Source organism: Lithobates pipiens, unplaced genomic scaffold (genome assembly GCF_037356315.1).
Source record: "Lithobates pipiens isolate NorthernLeopardFrog02 unplaced genomic scaffold, aLitPip1_a1.2 Scaffold_19, whole genome shotgun sequence".
NCBI classification, from domain to species: domain Eukaryota; kingdom Metazoa; phylum Chordata; class Amphibia; order Anura; family Ranidae; genus Lithobates; species Lithobates pipiens.
In genome coordinates, this window is record NW_027507764.1 from 147,811,835 (window position 1) to 147,830,489 (window position 18,655).

Below are 18,655 nucleotides of genomic sequence, written 5' to 3' on the forward strand. Positions count from 1 at the left end.
GAGGAGAGGGTTGGCAGACACCGAGTGGTTGGCAAGGTGGATAAGTCTGGCAGCAGCATTCGGGGATAGCCTATGGAGAGGTAGGCCAATGAGAAGGGAGTTGCAATAGTCAAGGCGAGAGATAACAAGGGAGTGAATGAGGAGTTTGGCGGTTTCATTTGTTAAAAAGGGGTGAATGTTACGGAGGTGAATTCTACAAACTTTTGACAACGATTGGACTTCGGGCTGAAATTACAAGTCAGAGTCTAGGATTACACCTAGAACCCTGGTGCGAGGGGAGGGCCTAATGGTTGCATTGTTGATTTTGATGGAAAAGTCATGGAGGGGGACATGTGCAGGGGGGAATATTAATAGCTCAGTTTTAGAGAGATTTAGTTTAAGAAAGTGGTGTGACATCCATGCTGATATGTCAGTTAGTAAGTTAGTAATGCGAGAGGAGACTGAAGGAGTGAGGTGAGGAGTAGACAGATAGATTTGGGTGTCATCGGTGTATAAGTGGTATTGGAAGCCGTGGGTGGTTATCAAGTGACCAAGGGAGGTGGTGTAGATAGAGAAGAGAAGGGGTCCAAGAACAGAGCCTTGGGGGACCCCCACAGGAAGGGGCAGAGTTGTAGGTGACACTGAAGGAGCGCTGTGATAGATAGGCAGAGGACCAGGATAGAGCAGAATCTCGGAGGCCAAGGGAATGTAGTTTATTGAGAAGGAGCGGGTGGTCAACAGTATCAAATGCCGCAGAGAGATCAAGTAGTAGGAGTATGGAGTATTGGCTGTTGGTTTTAGCAGTTATTTAATCGTTAGTGTGTTTTAGTAAGGCAGTTTACGTGGAATGCTGCGAGCGAAAGCCAGACTGTAATGGGTCAAGAAGGTTATTTTCACTGAGGTAGGAGCTAAGACGGTTGTAGACTAAGTGTTCTAGAAGTTTAGAGGTGAATGGGAGCAATGAGATGGGCCTTAAGTTGTTTAGATTGGTGGGGTCCTATAGGTGTCATTATTGGGAATTTCCTCTCTATTTCTCCTCCAGTAACAGCTGTAAAGTTTTTTTTATTTACCATCAATTTTGTGATAATTGGACAAAGAGGGTGAATCTCCAGCAGGGAGGAAAACAGCAAAAAAAAAAAAAAAAATGCCATTAGATTACATTTTTCTCTATGTTATCCAAAACAGAAAAAGGCTGAAAGTGGAACTTCACTCCCTTAATCAACATTGACTATTTTTAATCCTTACACTACTAGCATGAGTAAAGAAATAGGAATGAATATCACATTTACTTTATTTTAATTTTTACATTTCTTCAGTTACTTCCCGATTTCCATGCCTAGGCAAATGATGTCATACATCCCAGGAGTCTTCTGGGGAGGAGAGGTTTTCTCAGTTAAACACACTCTCCTACTTGCATGCATGAGCTAAGGACAGATGGATTCTAGAAAGTAAATGCTATATGAATCAGCTGTCCTTCTTCAAGATGGCCAGGGGCCAGAAATGCTTGGGGGTGTTTTTTTAAAATGATTTCTCAACAAAATAAAGCATAGAGACATGGATGGATGGGAGAGTTTGCGTTGAATATTAAAAATGAATTAATTGGTGTTTTTGGTTTGTGCTGCTCAGATGCAATGTAGTTGTGCTTTAAGATGCACTTTAAAAAAACAACAAAACAAAAAAAAAAAAAACATAAAACAAAGAAGAACCTCAAGCCTTGGAGGACACTCAACCCTAGGGACCTTAGTGTGACAATCTTCTTTGAAGGTGCCATAGTTCCACCACTGCTTCCAATTACATGATAGTACTAGAAGTAGCTAAACCTGAAATGTAAAATATCAGTAGATTTCCACAAGACACATACCTTTGCTAAGGTGCACAGGCATGCTCTCTGATTTCATCATGCGCTGATTGTGTGGCATCTGCAGTGGTGGTAGAGATTGATGTGGTGTCAGTTCAGCAACAGGTTGACTTGGAAGAACTTCAGAAAAACTGGGTTTCCCAACACTATGGTTTATGTTGGTGTTTTGTGGTGAGGTCATTGGATTCATTGTTCCTCCAGTTGGAATTGCTGGGCTAATTAGTTTCCGTCCAAGATTTATTAAACTGCTAGAGACTTTATTTATATTTATAGGTGCCACCTTGGCATTAGCCCTAAATTTAAAGATAAAAAATAAAGTAAGCATCACATTATTTCTATAACAATCAGCTTTGACAATTTTTATTCTTAAAGTGTCACTAAATCCACATAAAAAACTATCAATAAATGGTGTATTACATGCTGTTCATACCCATTCAGTCACTATGAGGTTCGTTTTCTGTATTCTGCAAAAAAACCTGGTTGATCCCTGCTGCTCTCACAGAACACCTTTGGGATGTATTAGAGCGGAGACTGCGAGCCAGGCCTTCTCGTCCAACATCAGTGCCTGACTCCACGAATGCGATTCTGGAAGAATAGTCTAACATCCCCATAGACACACTCCTAAACCTTGTGGACAGCCTTCCCAGAAGAGTTGAAGCCGTTATAGCTGCAAAGGGTGGGCCAACTCAATATTAAACCCTACGAACTAAGACTGGGATGCCATTAAAAGCTCATGTGCGTGTAAAGGAAGATGTCCCAATATGTCTGGTAATATAGTGTGTGTGTGTGTGTAAGTATATGTGTGTATTTATCTTTATTTTTTTTTTTCTTCTGTCAAGATCAGACCCTTTGATTGTTTTAAAGTTCATATAAAGGCAGGCGTCCCAATACTTTTGATAACATAGTGTGTATGTGTGTGTGTGTGTATATATATATATACATATACAGTAAGGGAAAAAGGTATTTGAACCCCTGATGATTTTGTACGTTTGCCCACTGACAAAGAAATGATCAGTGAGAGACAGAATAACAACAAAAATATCCCAAAAAAAAACGCAATTAAAAAAAGTTATAAACTGATTTGCATTTTAATGAGTGAAATAAGTATTTGACCCCTTCGCAAAACATGACTTAGTACTTGTTGGCAATCACAGAGGTCAGATGTTTCTTGTAGTTGGCCACCAGGTTTGCCCACATCTCAGGAGGGATTTTGTCCCACTTCTCTTTGCAGATCCTCTCCAAATCATTAAGGTTTTGAGGCTGATGTTTGGTAACTAGAAACCTTCAGCTCCCTCCACATATTTTCTTTGGGATTAAGGTCTGGAGACTGGCTAGGCCACTCCAGGACCTTAATGTGCTTCTCCTTGAGCCAATCCTTTGTTGCCTTGTTGTGTTTTGGGTCATTGTCATGTTGGAATAACTATCCAGCACCAATTGTCAATGCCCTGGCTGAGAGAAGGAGGATCCTACGTCCCTTCAATGCAGTGAAGTTGTTCTGTCCTCTAGCAGAAAAACACCTCAATGAATAATGTTTCCACCTCCTTGTTTGATGGTGGATTAAAGGCAGCTTTCCTCCTCCTCAAACACAGCGAGCTGAGTTGATGCCAAAGAGCTCGATTTTGTTCTCATCTGACCACAACACATTCACCCAGTTCTCCTCTGAATCATTCAGATGTTCATTAGCAAATGTCAGATGGGTCTGTAAATGTGCTTTCTTGAGCAGGGGGACCTTGCGGGCGCTGCAGGATTTCAGTCCTTCATGGCCTAGTGTGTTATCAATTGTTTTCTTGGCGACTATGGCCCCAGCTGCCTTGAGATCATTGACAAGATTCTCCCGTGTAGTTCTGGGCTGATTCCTCACTGTTCTCATGATCACTGAAACTCCACGAGGTGAGATTTTGCATGGAGCCCCAGACTGTGGAAGACTGACAGTTATATTGTGTTTCTTCCACTTCCGAATAATTGCACCAACTGTTGTCACCCTCTCACCAAGCTGCTTGTTGATGGTGTTGTAGCCAATTCCATCCTTGTGTAGGTTTAAAATCTTGTCCCCGACATCTTTGGGCAGCTCTTTGATCTTGGCCACGGTGGAGAGATTGCTTCTGTTGACAGGTGTTTTTTATACAGGTAACAAACTGAGACTAGCAGCACTCCCTTTAAGAGAGTGCTCCTAATCTCAGCTTGTTACCTGTATAGAAGACACCTGGGAGACAGAAATCTTGGTGATTGATAGGGGACAAAATACTTATTTCACTCATTAACCGGTTCCCGACCAGCGCACGCCGATGTATGTCGGCAGAATGGCATGGGCAGGCATATTGGCGTACAGGTACGTCCAATCTTTAATGCCGCCCTGCCATTGCGAGCGTGCCACCGGTGGCGTGCTCACATGCTGGTCTGGACCCTCGTGAGTCCGATTGCAGGTCCCGCTCCGATCGTCTCATGGGCGGCTGAGCGAGGAAATGCCGTTGTAAACAGCATTTCCCCGTTCTGCCTAGCAACTAGTGACGCTGATCTCTGCTCCATGTGATTGGAGCAGAGATCAGTGTTCACTAAATTAAAGCCCAGCCCCCCACAGTTAGTAACACACCCCTAGGAACACTTAACCCCTACACTGCCACCCACTGGTTAACCCCTTCACTGCCAGTGTCATTTATACAGGAATCATTGCATTTATATAGCAGTGATTGCTGTATAAATGACAATGGTCCCAAAAATGTGTCAAAAATGTCCGATGTGTCCGCCATAATGTCGCAGTCACAATAAAAATGGCTGATCGCCGTCATTACTAGTAAAAATTTTTTTAAAAAAAATGCCATAAAACTATCCCCTATTTTGTAAACGCTATAACTTTTGCGCAAACCAATCAATAATTGCTTATTGTGATTTTTTTTACCAAAAATATGTAGAAGAATACGTATCGGCCTAAACTGAGGGAAAAAAATGTTTTTTTTATATATTTTTGAGGGATATTTATTATAACAAAAAGTAAAAAATAATGCATTTTTTTCAAAATTGTCGTTCTATTTTTGTTTATAGTGCAAAAAATAAAAACCGCAGGGGTGATCAAATACCACCAAAAGAAAGCTCTATTTGTGGGAAAAAAAGGATGTCAATTTTGTTTGGGAGCCATATTGCACGACCGTGCAATTGTCAGTTAAAGCGACGCAGTGCCGAATCGCAAAAAGTGGTCTGGTCTTTGACCAGCAAAATGGTCCGGGGCTGAAGTGGTTAAAATGCAAATCAATTTATAACTTTTTGAAATGTGTTTTTCTGGATATCTTTGTTGTTATTCTGTCTCTCACTGTTAAAAGAAACCTACCATTAAAATTATAGACTGATCATTTCTTTGTCAGTGGGCAAACGTACAAAATCAGCAGGGGGTCAAATACCTTTTCCCTCACTATATATATATATATATATATATATATATATATATATATAACATATACATATATACATCTATATATCTATATATATATATATATATATATATATATATTTTTTTTTTTATTAAATAAGAAATATGTATGTATATTATCAATAAAAATAATAAGCATACACTGTTGAAGCCATGTCCATCAAGGTAAAAACAAACACCACATACTAAGCCAAAGACACTGCTGAATGCAATACTCACCGTGATCTGTTCATCAAGTCTACTCCCCGTGCCCGGTAGAAATCTAAATTTTGATGGAACTGATAGCTTATAGGTTTGGGGTTTTTCTGCAAATAAAAGTACATAGATGGACTTAATATCAAACAAAAGAAATCCTTACAATTATATTGTAATCCCATATTGCACTATAACTATACAGTGTCATCAGCATTTACTGTATTTCTTGTGTCAAACAACTTACTGGGTTCACCATTTATACATAATTATTAGTTTAAAACAATTTATTTATTTTTAACTCCAGGAAAATATTGTTTCGTGACAGTACAGGGACAGCTTACATCATCTGTCAAATTTGTCTTGCTGTTTCCTCATTGGGGAAATTTTGCTTTATTTCCTGTCCCAGTGACACAATGAAAGTGAAGAAACGTCTGTCCAAATTGAGAAGAAATCCTAGCTTTGAAAATGAGGTTCCTGACTGGTAGAGAGCTTCAATTTCTCTTGCTGTGACAGCAGCGGAATTTCCTCTCAATTCCTGTCCTAGTGATGACTATCATCAGGACTGGAAACAAAGGGATATCTTCAAAACAGGGTCACAGTGACCAATAAAAAAATAAATGTTTCTTCAACTTACAAAGACCCCTTAGTAGATTTCTACTTCAAAAGCCAAAATGAATTTGTTTGACTACAAGTTCCATTATAAGCACACAACTAAACAGCAACCCAGACACGCAAGGTGCTTCGACATCTGGGAAAACCATAGCATTTAATAACTAATGCAGTGTTGAAGAATGGCATATTACAGGGTATATTTATCTTCCACATCCAGCATTTCACTCAGTTTTGAGATATGAATTGCATAGCAAACCAAACCTTAATAAAGCTGAACCTTTTAAGACATCAATCATGCATTCGTTTTCAGGATCTACATATAATTAAGGCAACCTGAGCGCTTGTCAGTAAATAATAACATTATTGACTGATTACAGATTAGAAGGTATTGGAAAATATTACAAGTGCACTTAGATGATTTGGCCACTAGATGGCAGTCACAGTCTTTCTCATCTCTGTAGTCAGCATGAGATTCTGATTACAGATCTTAGAAATGAACAAAACATTTGCAGATTCATAAATCTGTCAAAAACTACAGTACAAAGTTGTTTAAAAGGCATAAAACATACAAATGCTTGCTATTCAAAGCTCTCATAGTTGTGATATGACATACAGTGGGAGTCATTTAAAACTGGCCTGCGCATGGCAGATTATTGCTTTGTCTCATGCATATTTACAATCAAGATCATACTCCAGATAGTCAGTGAATGTGTTCTGTATTATAAAGCCATTGTGGTCTGACTGCTTGCCAGGTACTCTAATGCCCTGTACACACGATCGGATTTTCTGACAACAAATATTGGATGTGAGCTTGGCAGAAAATCTGACAGTGTGTTTGCTCTATCGAACATTTGTTGTCGGACTTTCCGCCAACAAATGTTGGCTAGCAGGTTCTCAAATTTTCCGCCAACAAATTTTGTTGTCGGACTTTCCAATCATGTGTACACAAGTATGTCGGACAAAAGTCCACGCATACTCGGAATCAAGTACGAGACGGAAGCGCTGGGTCTTGTAAAACTAGTGTTCACAATGGAGATATCACGTACGTCTTGTACGTCACTACGTTCGTAATTGTTGGCCGACATTTGTGTGACCGTGTGTATGCAAGACAAGTTGGAGCCAACAACCTTCGAAACAAAAATCCACAGTTTTGTTAACGGAAAGTCCGATCACACTAAAGTCCACGCATGCTCGGAATCAATGCTCACCAAACAGAACATTAGCAGAAGGAGCCCAAAGGGTGGCGCATGACTATTGAACTTCCTTTTTATCGGCTCGCCGTACGTCTTGTATGTCACTACGTTCGTAATTGTTGGCCAACATTTGTGTGACCGTGTGTAGGCAAGACAAGTTTGAGCCAACAACCTTCGAACAAAAATCCATGGTTTTATTGTTGGAAAGTCCGATCTTGTGTACAGGACAACAGAGTGGGTCTGATTTATGGAATCAGGAGTAAATAAGAGTGGATTTGTTGCTCATAGTAGCAAATAAGAGTGGAGCTATTGTTCATAGTAACTGGATTGAATTAATTAAATTCCAGTTCAGGTCAAATAATGAGGGGAAAAAAAATCTGATTTGTTTCCCTTTTATTTTGCTTTATTTCCAGGTATCATATATACATCAATCAAAATGACAGTAAGCTCCTCTGAAATAAAAATGATGATTTCTTTCAATAGAAATAAAGTTTCATTCATGAAAAAGTATGATCCATGTGGTGGTTGTTAACCACCACATGGTATGATCCATGTGGTTCATTCTTAATTTTGTAACTTTTTCTTATTGTATTGCTTAAAATGTTTAATAAAAACGATTGAACAAGAAAAAGTATGATCCAGTTGATGTGTATCTGTTTAGAGCAGGCTTTCTCGTTTATATGCCAGAGAAACCCTTAAAATTATTTAAGGTTTCAGGGAACCCCTGCTAATAAATGATTACATCTACAGGTCATGGTAAATTAGTATCATCAATAAGTTGCGAAAGAAGAAAGAAAATGGTATAACTATGTCCCATCATGCCTCCGCCTGTGGGAGTCATTCTTTTTAACTGTCGGCCTTGCAAAGCCTCATGGGATTTGTAGTTCCGCAACAGCTAGAGGGCTGCCAGTCTGACACCTACTAGGGTATTTGACACCCAAAGTGGATTTATTTTTACAGCATTACCTTACTCTATGTGTTGAGAATAATAAAATGAATAATGATAAAAATAATGAAACCCCTTTCACACCGAGGAGCTTTTCAGGTGTTTTAGCGCTAAGAATAGCGCCTCTCATGTCTCCTCAGTGTGAAAGCCTGACTGCTTTCACACTGGAGCGGTGCTCTTGTGGGATGTTCTGAAAAGTCCTGCAAGCAGCATCTTTGAACTGAATGGGCAGCGCTGCAATATGGGCACTTGTAACCCTTTCTTTGGCTGCTAGTGGGGGGTTAAAAGCACCTTGCTACGGCCAAAAAGCATCACTAAAATTACGGTAAAGCACTGCTAAAACTAGCGGCACTTTACCGCTAATGGACCCCCACCCCAGTGTGAAAGTACCCTGACAGTTGTAGTGTCCCACTAGCTGTCAGTGGAAAAGTGTCCCCTCACATTGGTCAGTAGAAAAATCTCCCCTCATATTGGTGGCCAATGGAAAAATGCCCCCTCATGATAATGGCCAATGATAATAATAATGAAACCAATGGAAAAAAGCCCTCCGCACATTGATGGACAATGAAAAAAAGCCCTCTCACCTTAATGGTCAATGGAAAAATGCCCCCTCATGTTATTGGTCATTGAAAAAATGCCCCTCACATTCGTGGTTAATGGAAAAATGCCCCTCACATTGGTGGTCAATGGAAAAATGCTGTCTCACATTGGTGGTCAACTGATAAAAAACCCTTTACACTTGTGATCAGTGGAAAAATGCCAACTTACATTGGTGATCAATATAGAAAAGCCCCTTTACATTGGTGATAACTATAGACATGACTCCTTAGGCACTGAAGTCACTACAGCATGGACAGTCAATACAACAGGAAAATTATTTTGGATGGTTGAAAACTGAGCAAACAGTATATCAGTGGAGGGATCACCAGTGGGAGGCAGGAGATCTTGACTCCCCTATACAGATGTTTAGTTAGACCTCAATTAGAACACTGTTTCCAGTTCTACAGAACTCATTTACAAAAAGAATTAGATAAGATAGAACAAGTCTAGAGATGGGCAATGAAAATGGTGAAAGAATCGGGGGATAAAACACATCAGGAGTCTTCAGGAACTTAACGCTAAACCTACTTACTGCCACATTCTAAACCTAATCTATCTAGCCCTGTAAAGAAAAAAATTGCTATACTTACCTGTTTTGCAGCTGATCCGGTGTGGTCTCAGCAGTGTTTGCTGTGTGCAATGCCTGGGAAGTGATGTCACCCATAGACTTACTATAGGACTTCTGTTGTCAGCTGCCTCTCCTGAACACTCCCACACACTGATGCCACTGCTGACAGCTCAGTGTGGGACCGGACCAGAGTGGCTGTGGAAGAGGCAAGTGTAGTATTTTTTTCTTTATAGGGATAGATAGATTAGGTTTGGAAAGTGGGTTTAGAGTTAGTTAGGCTTTGATTAAATTTCCACTAATATATACAATCTGAAGGAAAGTACAGAAAGGGGAGATAAGATATGATTAAAACCTTTCAATACATCAAGGTCGTGAATAAGGTTTAGGAGAGCAGTTTTTTTTTTATTTTGATGCCAAGTTCAAGAAAACAGGGACTTAACTTCACACTAGCAGGAGGAAAGTGAAAAACGAATCTTAGAAAGTATTATTTTACTGAAAGTTGATGCTTGGAACAGACGTTCAGAAGAGGTAATGAGTCAGTTAACAGTAAGTGGATTTGAACATGCTTTTGATAGACACAGATCTATACTCAGCCGAAAAAATTAATTATATGATTACATTAAATATAAAAAAAATATATAAAAATAAATGGTGCAGACTTGATGGCCCACTAGGTCTTTTTTTTGCCATCGCTGTTCTAACGTCAATGCGAGTCTATGAATAATTGCCAATATATAAAAAATAGTGCAGCACATAACAAGGTTCAGTAAAACATATAAATGTAATAAAAGTCCAATAATGATCCAGAAAGAGCAAGAGGAGAACTAGCAGTCTCAGCAAGAACTGAAGAGAATTCCACGTGACAAAAGCATAAATCCAATGCAACAGTGACTATCCCTCCACCACACTCACCTCAGGATGTGGACCACTGAGATAACAAATGGTCAACAGCACATGTCCCATACGGGTAAGTCATCCAGGCAGGCTCCAAGATCTCCAACCGATATCCCCAGGGGTATGGATGGTGAGAGAAAGGAGATCTAAGTGCTCACTGGTAACTAGTTTCAAAGGCTTTATTAAATGTAAAATGACTACTCACAAAGGATGAGTATATAAACGCATATCCAGAGTAAACGTCACCACAGTTTATGAATAATAGTCAAGTTTAATCAGCTGAACTCAGATGAATAAAGGGTATAAATATTATAGCATTCGGCCCTTTATTAAGTAGTCATCTAGCAGGACTAGATCCTGAAAACATTCCTGTAGGAATCCATGTATTGGCCTTCAAGTTTGGACTTTAATTTATTATGCAGGTTAAAGTATAAAAGCTACTTTACTAGAGCCTGACAAGTCTATATCCTTAAATGAAACCTTCTTAGTGTAAAGAAAAACATAATTCATTCTAAACTGAGGAGTGTCAATCATGGTATAAATATACAGAAGAATCAGATGGCTATATGCAATAAAATACATTTAGCAGACAGTCCATTACCTTGCTCCCAGGGTACCTATAAACCATATGCTAACGGTATCATAAATATAAATATTTGATTGAGAATGCTGAAATGTTTCAATTCTAATTGCACCTCAACTGCTGCCGGATACTATAGATGCCCTGCAATGTCCATTTCTAGAAAATATAATTGGCTAGAAGATATTTTCTCATGTAATGTGTACGGCTCTATAATCTGTGCTTCTGCATAACATTCTATACTGTATGTCCTCTATTTCAGCTTCTTGGTCACAAAGCTGCACTATTATTGATGTATTTAGAAAAAGAAGAGTCTGAAGGAGCCAGCTCATTGTCCCGTGATTCACGATCATGGCTACAGTATTATGCATTGTTGTTTTTTGAAATATTAGTGCACTTATTATTATTATTTTTTTTTTGTAAAAAGGTAGAATTAATTTTTAAACAGCATAAGGTAAAAAAATACAATCTAAAGCAGCATGGTTCTATATAGGAACAACCTACGTTAAGGGGTAGATTTGTATACATTTTTTAGATAGCAACTCACCCAGCAAAAGTGCATGTACATTTGTTCTGTGCAAATGGGGGAATAACCCCCAAAAATGACTCCTGTGCAGGTTGAATGTTTTTCATTTATTTAAAACAGGAATTACTGCTTTTGGCCATCAGATGATGCGAAGTATCATAAGAAATTCAAAAACATGAAAAAAAAAATGTTTCCTTAACCACTTCCCGACCAGCGCACGACGATGTACGTCGACAGAATGGCACGGGCAGGCATATTGGCGTACATGTACGTCCAATATTCGTTGCCGCCGTGCCATCGGGAGCGCGCCGCCGGCGGCGCGCTCCCGCGCTGGTCAGGACCCCCGTGAGTCCGGTCGCGGGACCCGCGGACTCGATCGCCGCGGGCATCCCCGCGATCGTCTCACGGAGCGGCCGAATGGAGGAAATGCTGTATAAACAACATTTTCCCATTCTGCCTAGCAACTAGTGACGCTGATCTCTGCTCCATGTGATTGGAGCAGAGATCAGTGTACACTAAATGACAGCCCAACCCCCCCACAGTTAGTAACACACCCCTAGGAACACTTAACCCCTACACTGCCACCCACTGGTTAACCCTTTCACTGCCAGTGTCATTTACACAGGAATCACTGCATTTATATAGCAGCGATTACTGTATAAATGACAATGGTCCCAAAAATGTGTCAAAAATGTCCGATGGGTCCCCCACAATGTCGCAGTCACAATAAAAATCGCAGATCGCCGCCATTACTAGTAAAAAAAAAAAATAATAAAAAATTATTAATAAAAATGCTATAAAACTATCCCTATTTTGTAAACGCTATAACTTTTGCGCAAACCAATCAATAATCGCTTATTGCGATTTTTTTTACCAAAAATATGTAGAAGAATACGTATCGGCCTAAACTGAGGGAAAAAAATGTTTTTTTATATATTTTTGGGGGATATTTATTATTACAAAAAGTAAAAAATAATGCGTTTTTTTCAAAATTATCGCTCTATTTTTGTTTATAGCGCAAAAAATAAAAACCGCAGGGGTGATCAAATACCACCAAAAGAAAGCTCTATTTGTGGGAAAAAAAGGACGTTAATTTTGTTTGGGAGCCACGTCGCACGACCGCGCAATTGTCAGTTAAAGCGACGCAGTGCCGAATCGCAAAAAGTGGTCTGGTCTTTGACCAGCAAATTGGTCCGGTCTGAAAGTGGTTAATTTCTGTTATAAAGTATTAGGGCTGCAACTAACGATTATTTTCATAATCGATTAGTTGGCCAATTATTATTTCGATTAATCGGTTAATAACCTTAAAAAAAAAGTGGGTAAAATTGACATTCATTTTCAACCACAGTGACAGGAAAATTTGGAAATAATAGCAAACTTCCTGGTCAAAGGAATTTTCAGTGTATGTGGTTTTTGTTCAGAAATGAAGTGAAAATTTCAAACAACATTCTTTCATTCAGCGAATGTACAAAGATTTTTCATCTGAATATTCTCACCTGAAAATTGATATGTGAGGCCAGCATAAGACTCAGTACACACCTATGCAGTTTTTGCTTTTGATCTGTTTCTGCAGTGCTTTTTGTTGTGCGTTTTGATTTTTGCGCACGTGATTTTACTGCAATTTGTGTTTTTTGCATTTATTTTTTTTGGGCACATAAAAAAACACAAATTGCTGCAAAAACGCATTACATTCTTTTCTGCAGCTTCTCCATTGAAGTATATTGAACCAAAAAAAGCACAGTTTTGCGTTAAAAATCTCTGACCCTTTCCAAATACGCAGCGGCTGAAAAAAGCACAGATATGAACGTGTCCCATAGGAAACCATGTAAATGAACTGTAGTGCGCTTCTGCAAAAAGCACCAAAAAACACAGAGGTGTGACCTAGGCCTAAGATGTTTAGTAACATAATGGGGTTAAAAAGACTAAAATTAGCCCTACTGTAAGGGGTTCATTTTTTTATATTTACAGTAGTGATTATATTTTTGTACTATAAATGAAAATAGTAATTGATTAATTTCATAATCGATTAGTTGTCGATTAATTGATTAGTTGTTTCAGCCCTATAAAGTATATCAAATATATATGCCAGAATAGTAGACCCCCGAAACTAGCCTTTTTTTTGGAAAGTAGATAACCCAAGGTGACCCAATTTTTTTTGCCACAATAGTTGCGAGTTCGACAAACTAGACATGGACTATTATCATAGTGGGTGAAATAACTCTGTTAAATTTACTCAGTAACACCACTCCCTCTCTTGGCATCATCGTCGATGGATGCTAAATTATTACTTTCACACTGAATGTGTTTTTCAGGCATCTGAAAACCACCTCCCAAGCCACCCCAGTATGAAAGCCTGAGTGCTTTCACACTATTGCAGTGCGGGACAGTAAAGAAAGTCCTGCAGCATCTTTGGGGTGGTTTGGGAGTGCTGTATACAGCGCTCCTAAACCGCCCCTGCCCATTGGAATTCATGGGCAGCACTTCCCAAGCACCTGAAAAGCTGCAACACGGGCGGTTTTAACCCTTTCTTCGACAACTAGCGGCTTGCGTGGCCCCAGAGTAAAAGCAGCCTATTTGTAGTAGTATGATGAACAAAAACTCTACCTACTAAATATGTGGAGTGGCAGGAGTCATCCTGATCCTGCTACAAGTAACTTAAAAGGGGGGGGGGGGGGGGTCAGGAAGGATTGGTGATCATGTAACCACTGATTGGCTAGTGGGGGCCAAAAGCTGAATTTATCAGTGCAGTCTCTGTGCTGGGAGAATGCAGTGAGCACATAGAAACAATGGCCGCTCGGCGATGCATATGTGAGGTGTGTGGGAGTCAGAGCCCACCCTTTGGACACCGCACATGTGTGTTTTATGGGGGGCAACAAGCTTCACCATGCTTTTTAGCACCTGATTTGTTAGTGTTTTGAACTTTGCTTTTATTCTAAACACCTGATGGTTTTATGCTTTGGGAATGTTCTGTTTTTTGTTTTAACTGAATAACCATCGGGTCATAATAACTCAGAGGAGCATACAGATATACAGGAGAGTGTGGAGAGGGAAGAGAAGTGGATCTGCACTTAATGAGCTCTTTTTTTTACCTATTTTATTTATTAAGGGGTCAAATAGAATTCAGGGATCATGTATTCACGTGGTGGATTAACAATGGTTACTTGGACTTTTTTTTTTTTTTTTTTAATGAACTGTTAATATACAGTGGCATTCAATCACTTTATGAATGAACTGTTTAAATATAAATGTATGAGATATGCCACTTTGCGTTAAGAATTATTTTGTACCAAATGCAACATAATCTATTCATTTTAATAAAAATACACTAGCATATTAGATCGGAGCTTGTCATACATTATCTAGTGCAGTACACTTTATTAGAAAATCTTTTTTTATGATCTTCTTAATAAGTGGCATCACCTGCTTAGTAGGTATTTAGGTCTTTTATTCACAGACCAGTACTGCAGTGCAGTTTATTGCACTGCCACAATAACATTGGGGGCACTGTGTCAGGTCACCTTGAGGCGAGGTGACAGATGCACACCGTAGGAATCAGGAGTGCACCGCAAGGTTGTGGACCCTACGGCTGACTGCTGCGGACGGGAGACAGGTCCCACCGGGGTTAGAGCGTAAGATTCCCTGGGGCGTGGAGTCTAAGAGCCAGCAGGTGTTCACCAGAGCCTCGAGTGGTGAGGATGGACTTGGCTGCAACTGGCTCCAGGTCGCGACCCCCAGGGTCCCCCAGCTCACACCCACAGTAGGAAACAGGAGGATAGGGATGGTGAGGGACAAAGCCAAGGTCGGGGCCACAAGCAGACAGGAATAGTCAGGGACACGCCAAAAGGTCAGGATCACAGGCAAACAGGGATAGTCAAAGACACGCCAAAGTCGGTAACGGAACAACAGAAGAGCACACGGCAGGTAACAGGAAGCTAAACACACAAAGGATTACACAATGGTTGATCAGCACTGTTGGCTTGCAGTGCACAGGTTAATATAAGGTTCCCTGATAGGGCCTGGGGTGGAGCCATGCTTAGAGGAGAGGTTATAAAAACCACCAGGTGGAAGTGGCTGGCCTCTTAGTCTGAACACATGAGGGGAGGTAAGCAAACAGGAAGATCACTGCATAACCATGACACACTGTTCTGTACTGTTAAAACCAATGGTATAATTTTGACATCTATGGTTACATGCAGGTGACTTCTATCAGTGTCTGGTTAAAGATTGTAGTAGGAGTTTTCATTCTCCTCTGAATGTCCTGCAGGACCACTGGCCCTCTGTCTGGACAGTGCTAATTGGCCTTGTGTGATCACATGCATATTCCCAAGAGAAAAAAAATAACTCTCAAGCAATGCACACCAGACTGAGAATGTGCAGCTTGTCCCCTAGCCTCTGTTCTATTAGGAGATGGATTGGAGACTGTGAAAAAAAGGGAAGGATCAGAGAAGACAGGATCAAACAGCCTTTTTACACAATCTAGAGGATTGACCTCTTCGGTTCCACAGTTAGTATAACAAGCATGCTTTACTGCATATACAAACTAATTTTACTGTTGTGGGTTTAGTAACACTTTAAGATCACAAGACCATTTTTCAGCTTGTATTTTTTTTCTTTAAAACAGAAACAAATAAGATGGGAAGTGGCTCTAAAACTCCTCAGGGACATCAGTGAATGGTCAAACACGCATGCACGATCTGATCATTTCACAGCATCTTTAGATCCTTCCAATTGCTTTAAAAAGAATGCAAATGTTGCACAGCTTTTCTGTTCATGCAATGAAAGAGAGTGGGAGAATTGCACGGAGAACAGCAATCAGACAAGCCTTTTTTAAAACTTTGTCCCCCACATGCAAGCGTTCAAGACTATTGAGGACTTCTCTTTAGGTGTCGCTAAAAACAGCCACAATAGAAGACTGTCAACTAATGTCTATGGGAACTTTAAGGTGTAAAAATTCACTAAACAAAATTCAGTAACTGGACAGATGGATTGCAGTTACGTCAAGATTCAGGATTTATTTTTACACCTAGCCCACAATTAATACATAGCAGTGCCAAGAACTGACATAGGCTCTGTGTCTCTGGGGATTACCACTAATGCAAAATCTTCATTAAACACACCACCTCCTCCAATCTGCGGCAATCAATGCATGTGTTACTGGCGCTACTATGACAACATTGTCACCATTTGACTTCATAAACTTATCACACTTCCCTGTAGAAGTTGGCAAGTTGCCTGCCGGTATGATAGTATGAGCAAGCAAGCAATACAGTAGCTGGTGACGGAATGAAGAAAAGACGTTGGCTGCAAACAGACTGGCGCTTTTCCAAGCCATAGATAGATAGTTCCTTTCTATTAATAATAAACGGGCAACTCTTAATGGAGACAAAACTGTTAGTATCAATTTCTGCAAAATGGGAAGGAAAAAAAAAAAGCACACGGACAGACAGTGCTGAGGAATATATAAGCTACATAAACTCAAAGTTCTTTCAGCTCTAACAAAATAAAGACAGGATTAAGCTTCTTGTTATTGAAAAACAATGAGCAGATAGATCATATGGCGCACATGTGTTTTCAAAGGATTGACAAGCAATTCAGGGCGCGAAACACAGATCTGCCATCTAAGTGCTCACATCCATTATTAGGAATAATGATCCAACCTGAATACATGAATAAGATGCAAGTATTACTACGGCAGGGCAATTTACATTCCTGTGAGGTTTGCCGGTATTAAAATGAGCTGTTTACAGTACGGAGAGATTAAAAAGTGCACTTGAAATGCAATTTTGAAGGTATAATGGAAAATGTGAGAGTAAAATTGAAGAATTATTTCTTGGATATTTGAGAGACAGGGAAGTCCTGTATGTTGGGTGTTAGCCCTCTGACAAGCAAAGGGTGCATTAACTCTTCAAATAAGAGTTATACATGTAAACAATATAAAAATCTATTTCTAACCAGTAAACCCCAAAAAAAAAAAAAAAGAAATCACTTTGCAGTATCAGTCACATGCAGAATAAATTATAATTTTTTTCTGATTTTTTATATTTGTATTTATTTTTTTCCGCTGGCAATAACTGTGAGTTTCTATGAGGTGTCTTTGGAGGGTAGTGGTAAATGGGGCTATTCTTCGAGGAATGGCAGTAGGAAATAAAACAATTCATTACAGCATTTAAGTTTGTAAATAATAGGTGTAAACAGGGATGAAAAAAAAAACTTGAAGTAGATTGATGTGGCTTAGAAAGAGCCCGAGGCTATCTGCAGGTCTAATGATCTCAAAGACATCTTAAAGTGCGCTCAACCACAAGCAGAATGCAGTTAAAAGCAAGTTGCATTTTGCCAGTGATGCAAACCCCACAGCCCCATCGACACTGGCCCTTAAAGAAGTTGTAAAGGCAGAAGGTTTTCTATCTTAATGCATTCTATATGTAGCAGCCGCCACAGCACCCCCTAACCTGAGCCCCATCTCTGTCCAGCGATGTCCGCAAATCCCTCGGCCCTCAGGGACTCTCCCCTCTGACTGGCTGAGATACAGCAGCAACGCCATTGGCTCCCGTGGCTGTCAATCAATCAGGGGAGAGAGGCGGTGGGGCTGAATGGCAGCTCTGTGTCTGAATGGACACACAGAGCTGCAGCTTGGCTCAGGTGTCCCCATAGCAAGCTTCTTGCTGTAGGATCACTCGACAGGAGGAAGGAGCCAGGAGCAGCAAAGAGGCATCCAAGAAGAAGAGGATCCAGGCTACACTATGCAAAACCAACAGCAAAGAGCAGGTAAGTATAACATGTTTGTCATTTTTCTTTTCTTTCTTTAAAAGAGACTTTACAATCACTTTAAGGCGTTTTCACATAGACAGAAGGGCCTCAAGTCCTATGAAAATCTCAAGGTGGATTTTTATAATAAAATACTGCATCACAAGTGTTTAGCTCGATGTTTGTGTTAAGTACCCATTGACTTTAATGGATGTATTGTCCTGCCTATCAAACTCTGTTAGCCGAGTTACATTTTCTGTGGATGCAAAGCAGCAAGGTCACGACATGTGTACAATCATCATTTCTTACTGTCCCACGCCCACACATGTAAAAAGAGCCCTAACTGCCTTCCAAATGCGTTTGATCAGTTCTAGGAAAACCTGAATATCCCCAAGGGAGCTGGTCTTCGATAGACTCATCTCATAATTTGATGCAGGTGTCACCAATTAAAAGGTGCCTGCATTGCTGCATGTGATCTGAGTGTGCCTACACTCGACTTGTAAAGTTCAACTTCTCATTGCGTTTCTTTGAGCACCTGG

General features: G+C 40.1%; 1 protein-coding gene across 5 annotated transcripts in view; it reads right to left on the reverse strand.

The window, feature by feature from the left end:
* The window catches only part of TBC1D5 (TBC1 domain family member 5), an 802,157-nt gene that overhangs the window by 166,561 nt on the left and 616,941 nt on the right, over positions 1-18,655 (reverse strand). For all 5 annotated transcript variants that reach the window (XM_077491382.1, XM_077491385.1, XM_077491384.1 and 2 more), the window contains 2 exons: positions 5,478-5,563; positions 1,841-2,130 (listed from right to left, as the gene is read on the reverse strand). In XM_077491382.1, the coding sequence (XP_077347508.1) occupies positions 1,841-2,130; positions 5,478-5,563 (376 nt within the window). The remainder of the gene's footprint in view (positions 1-1,840; positions 2,131-5,477; positions 5,564-18,655) is intronic.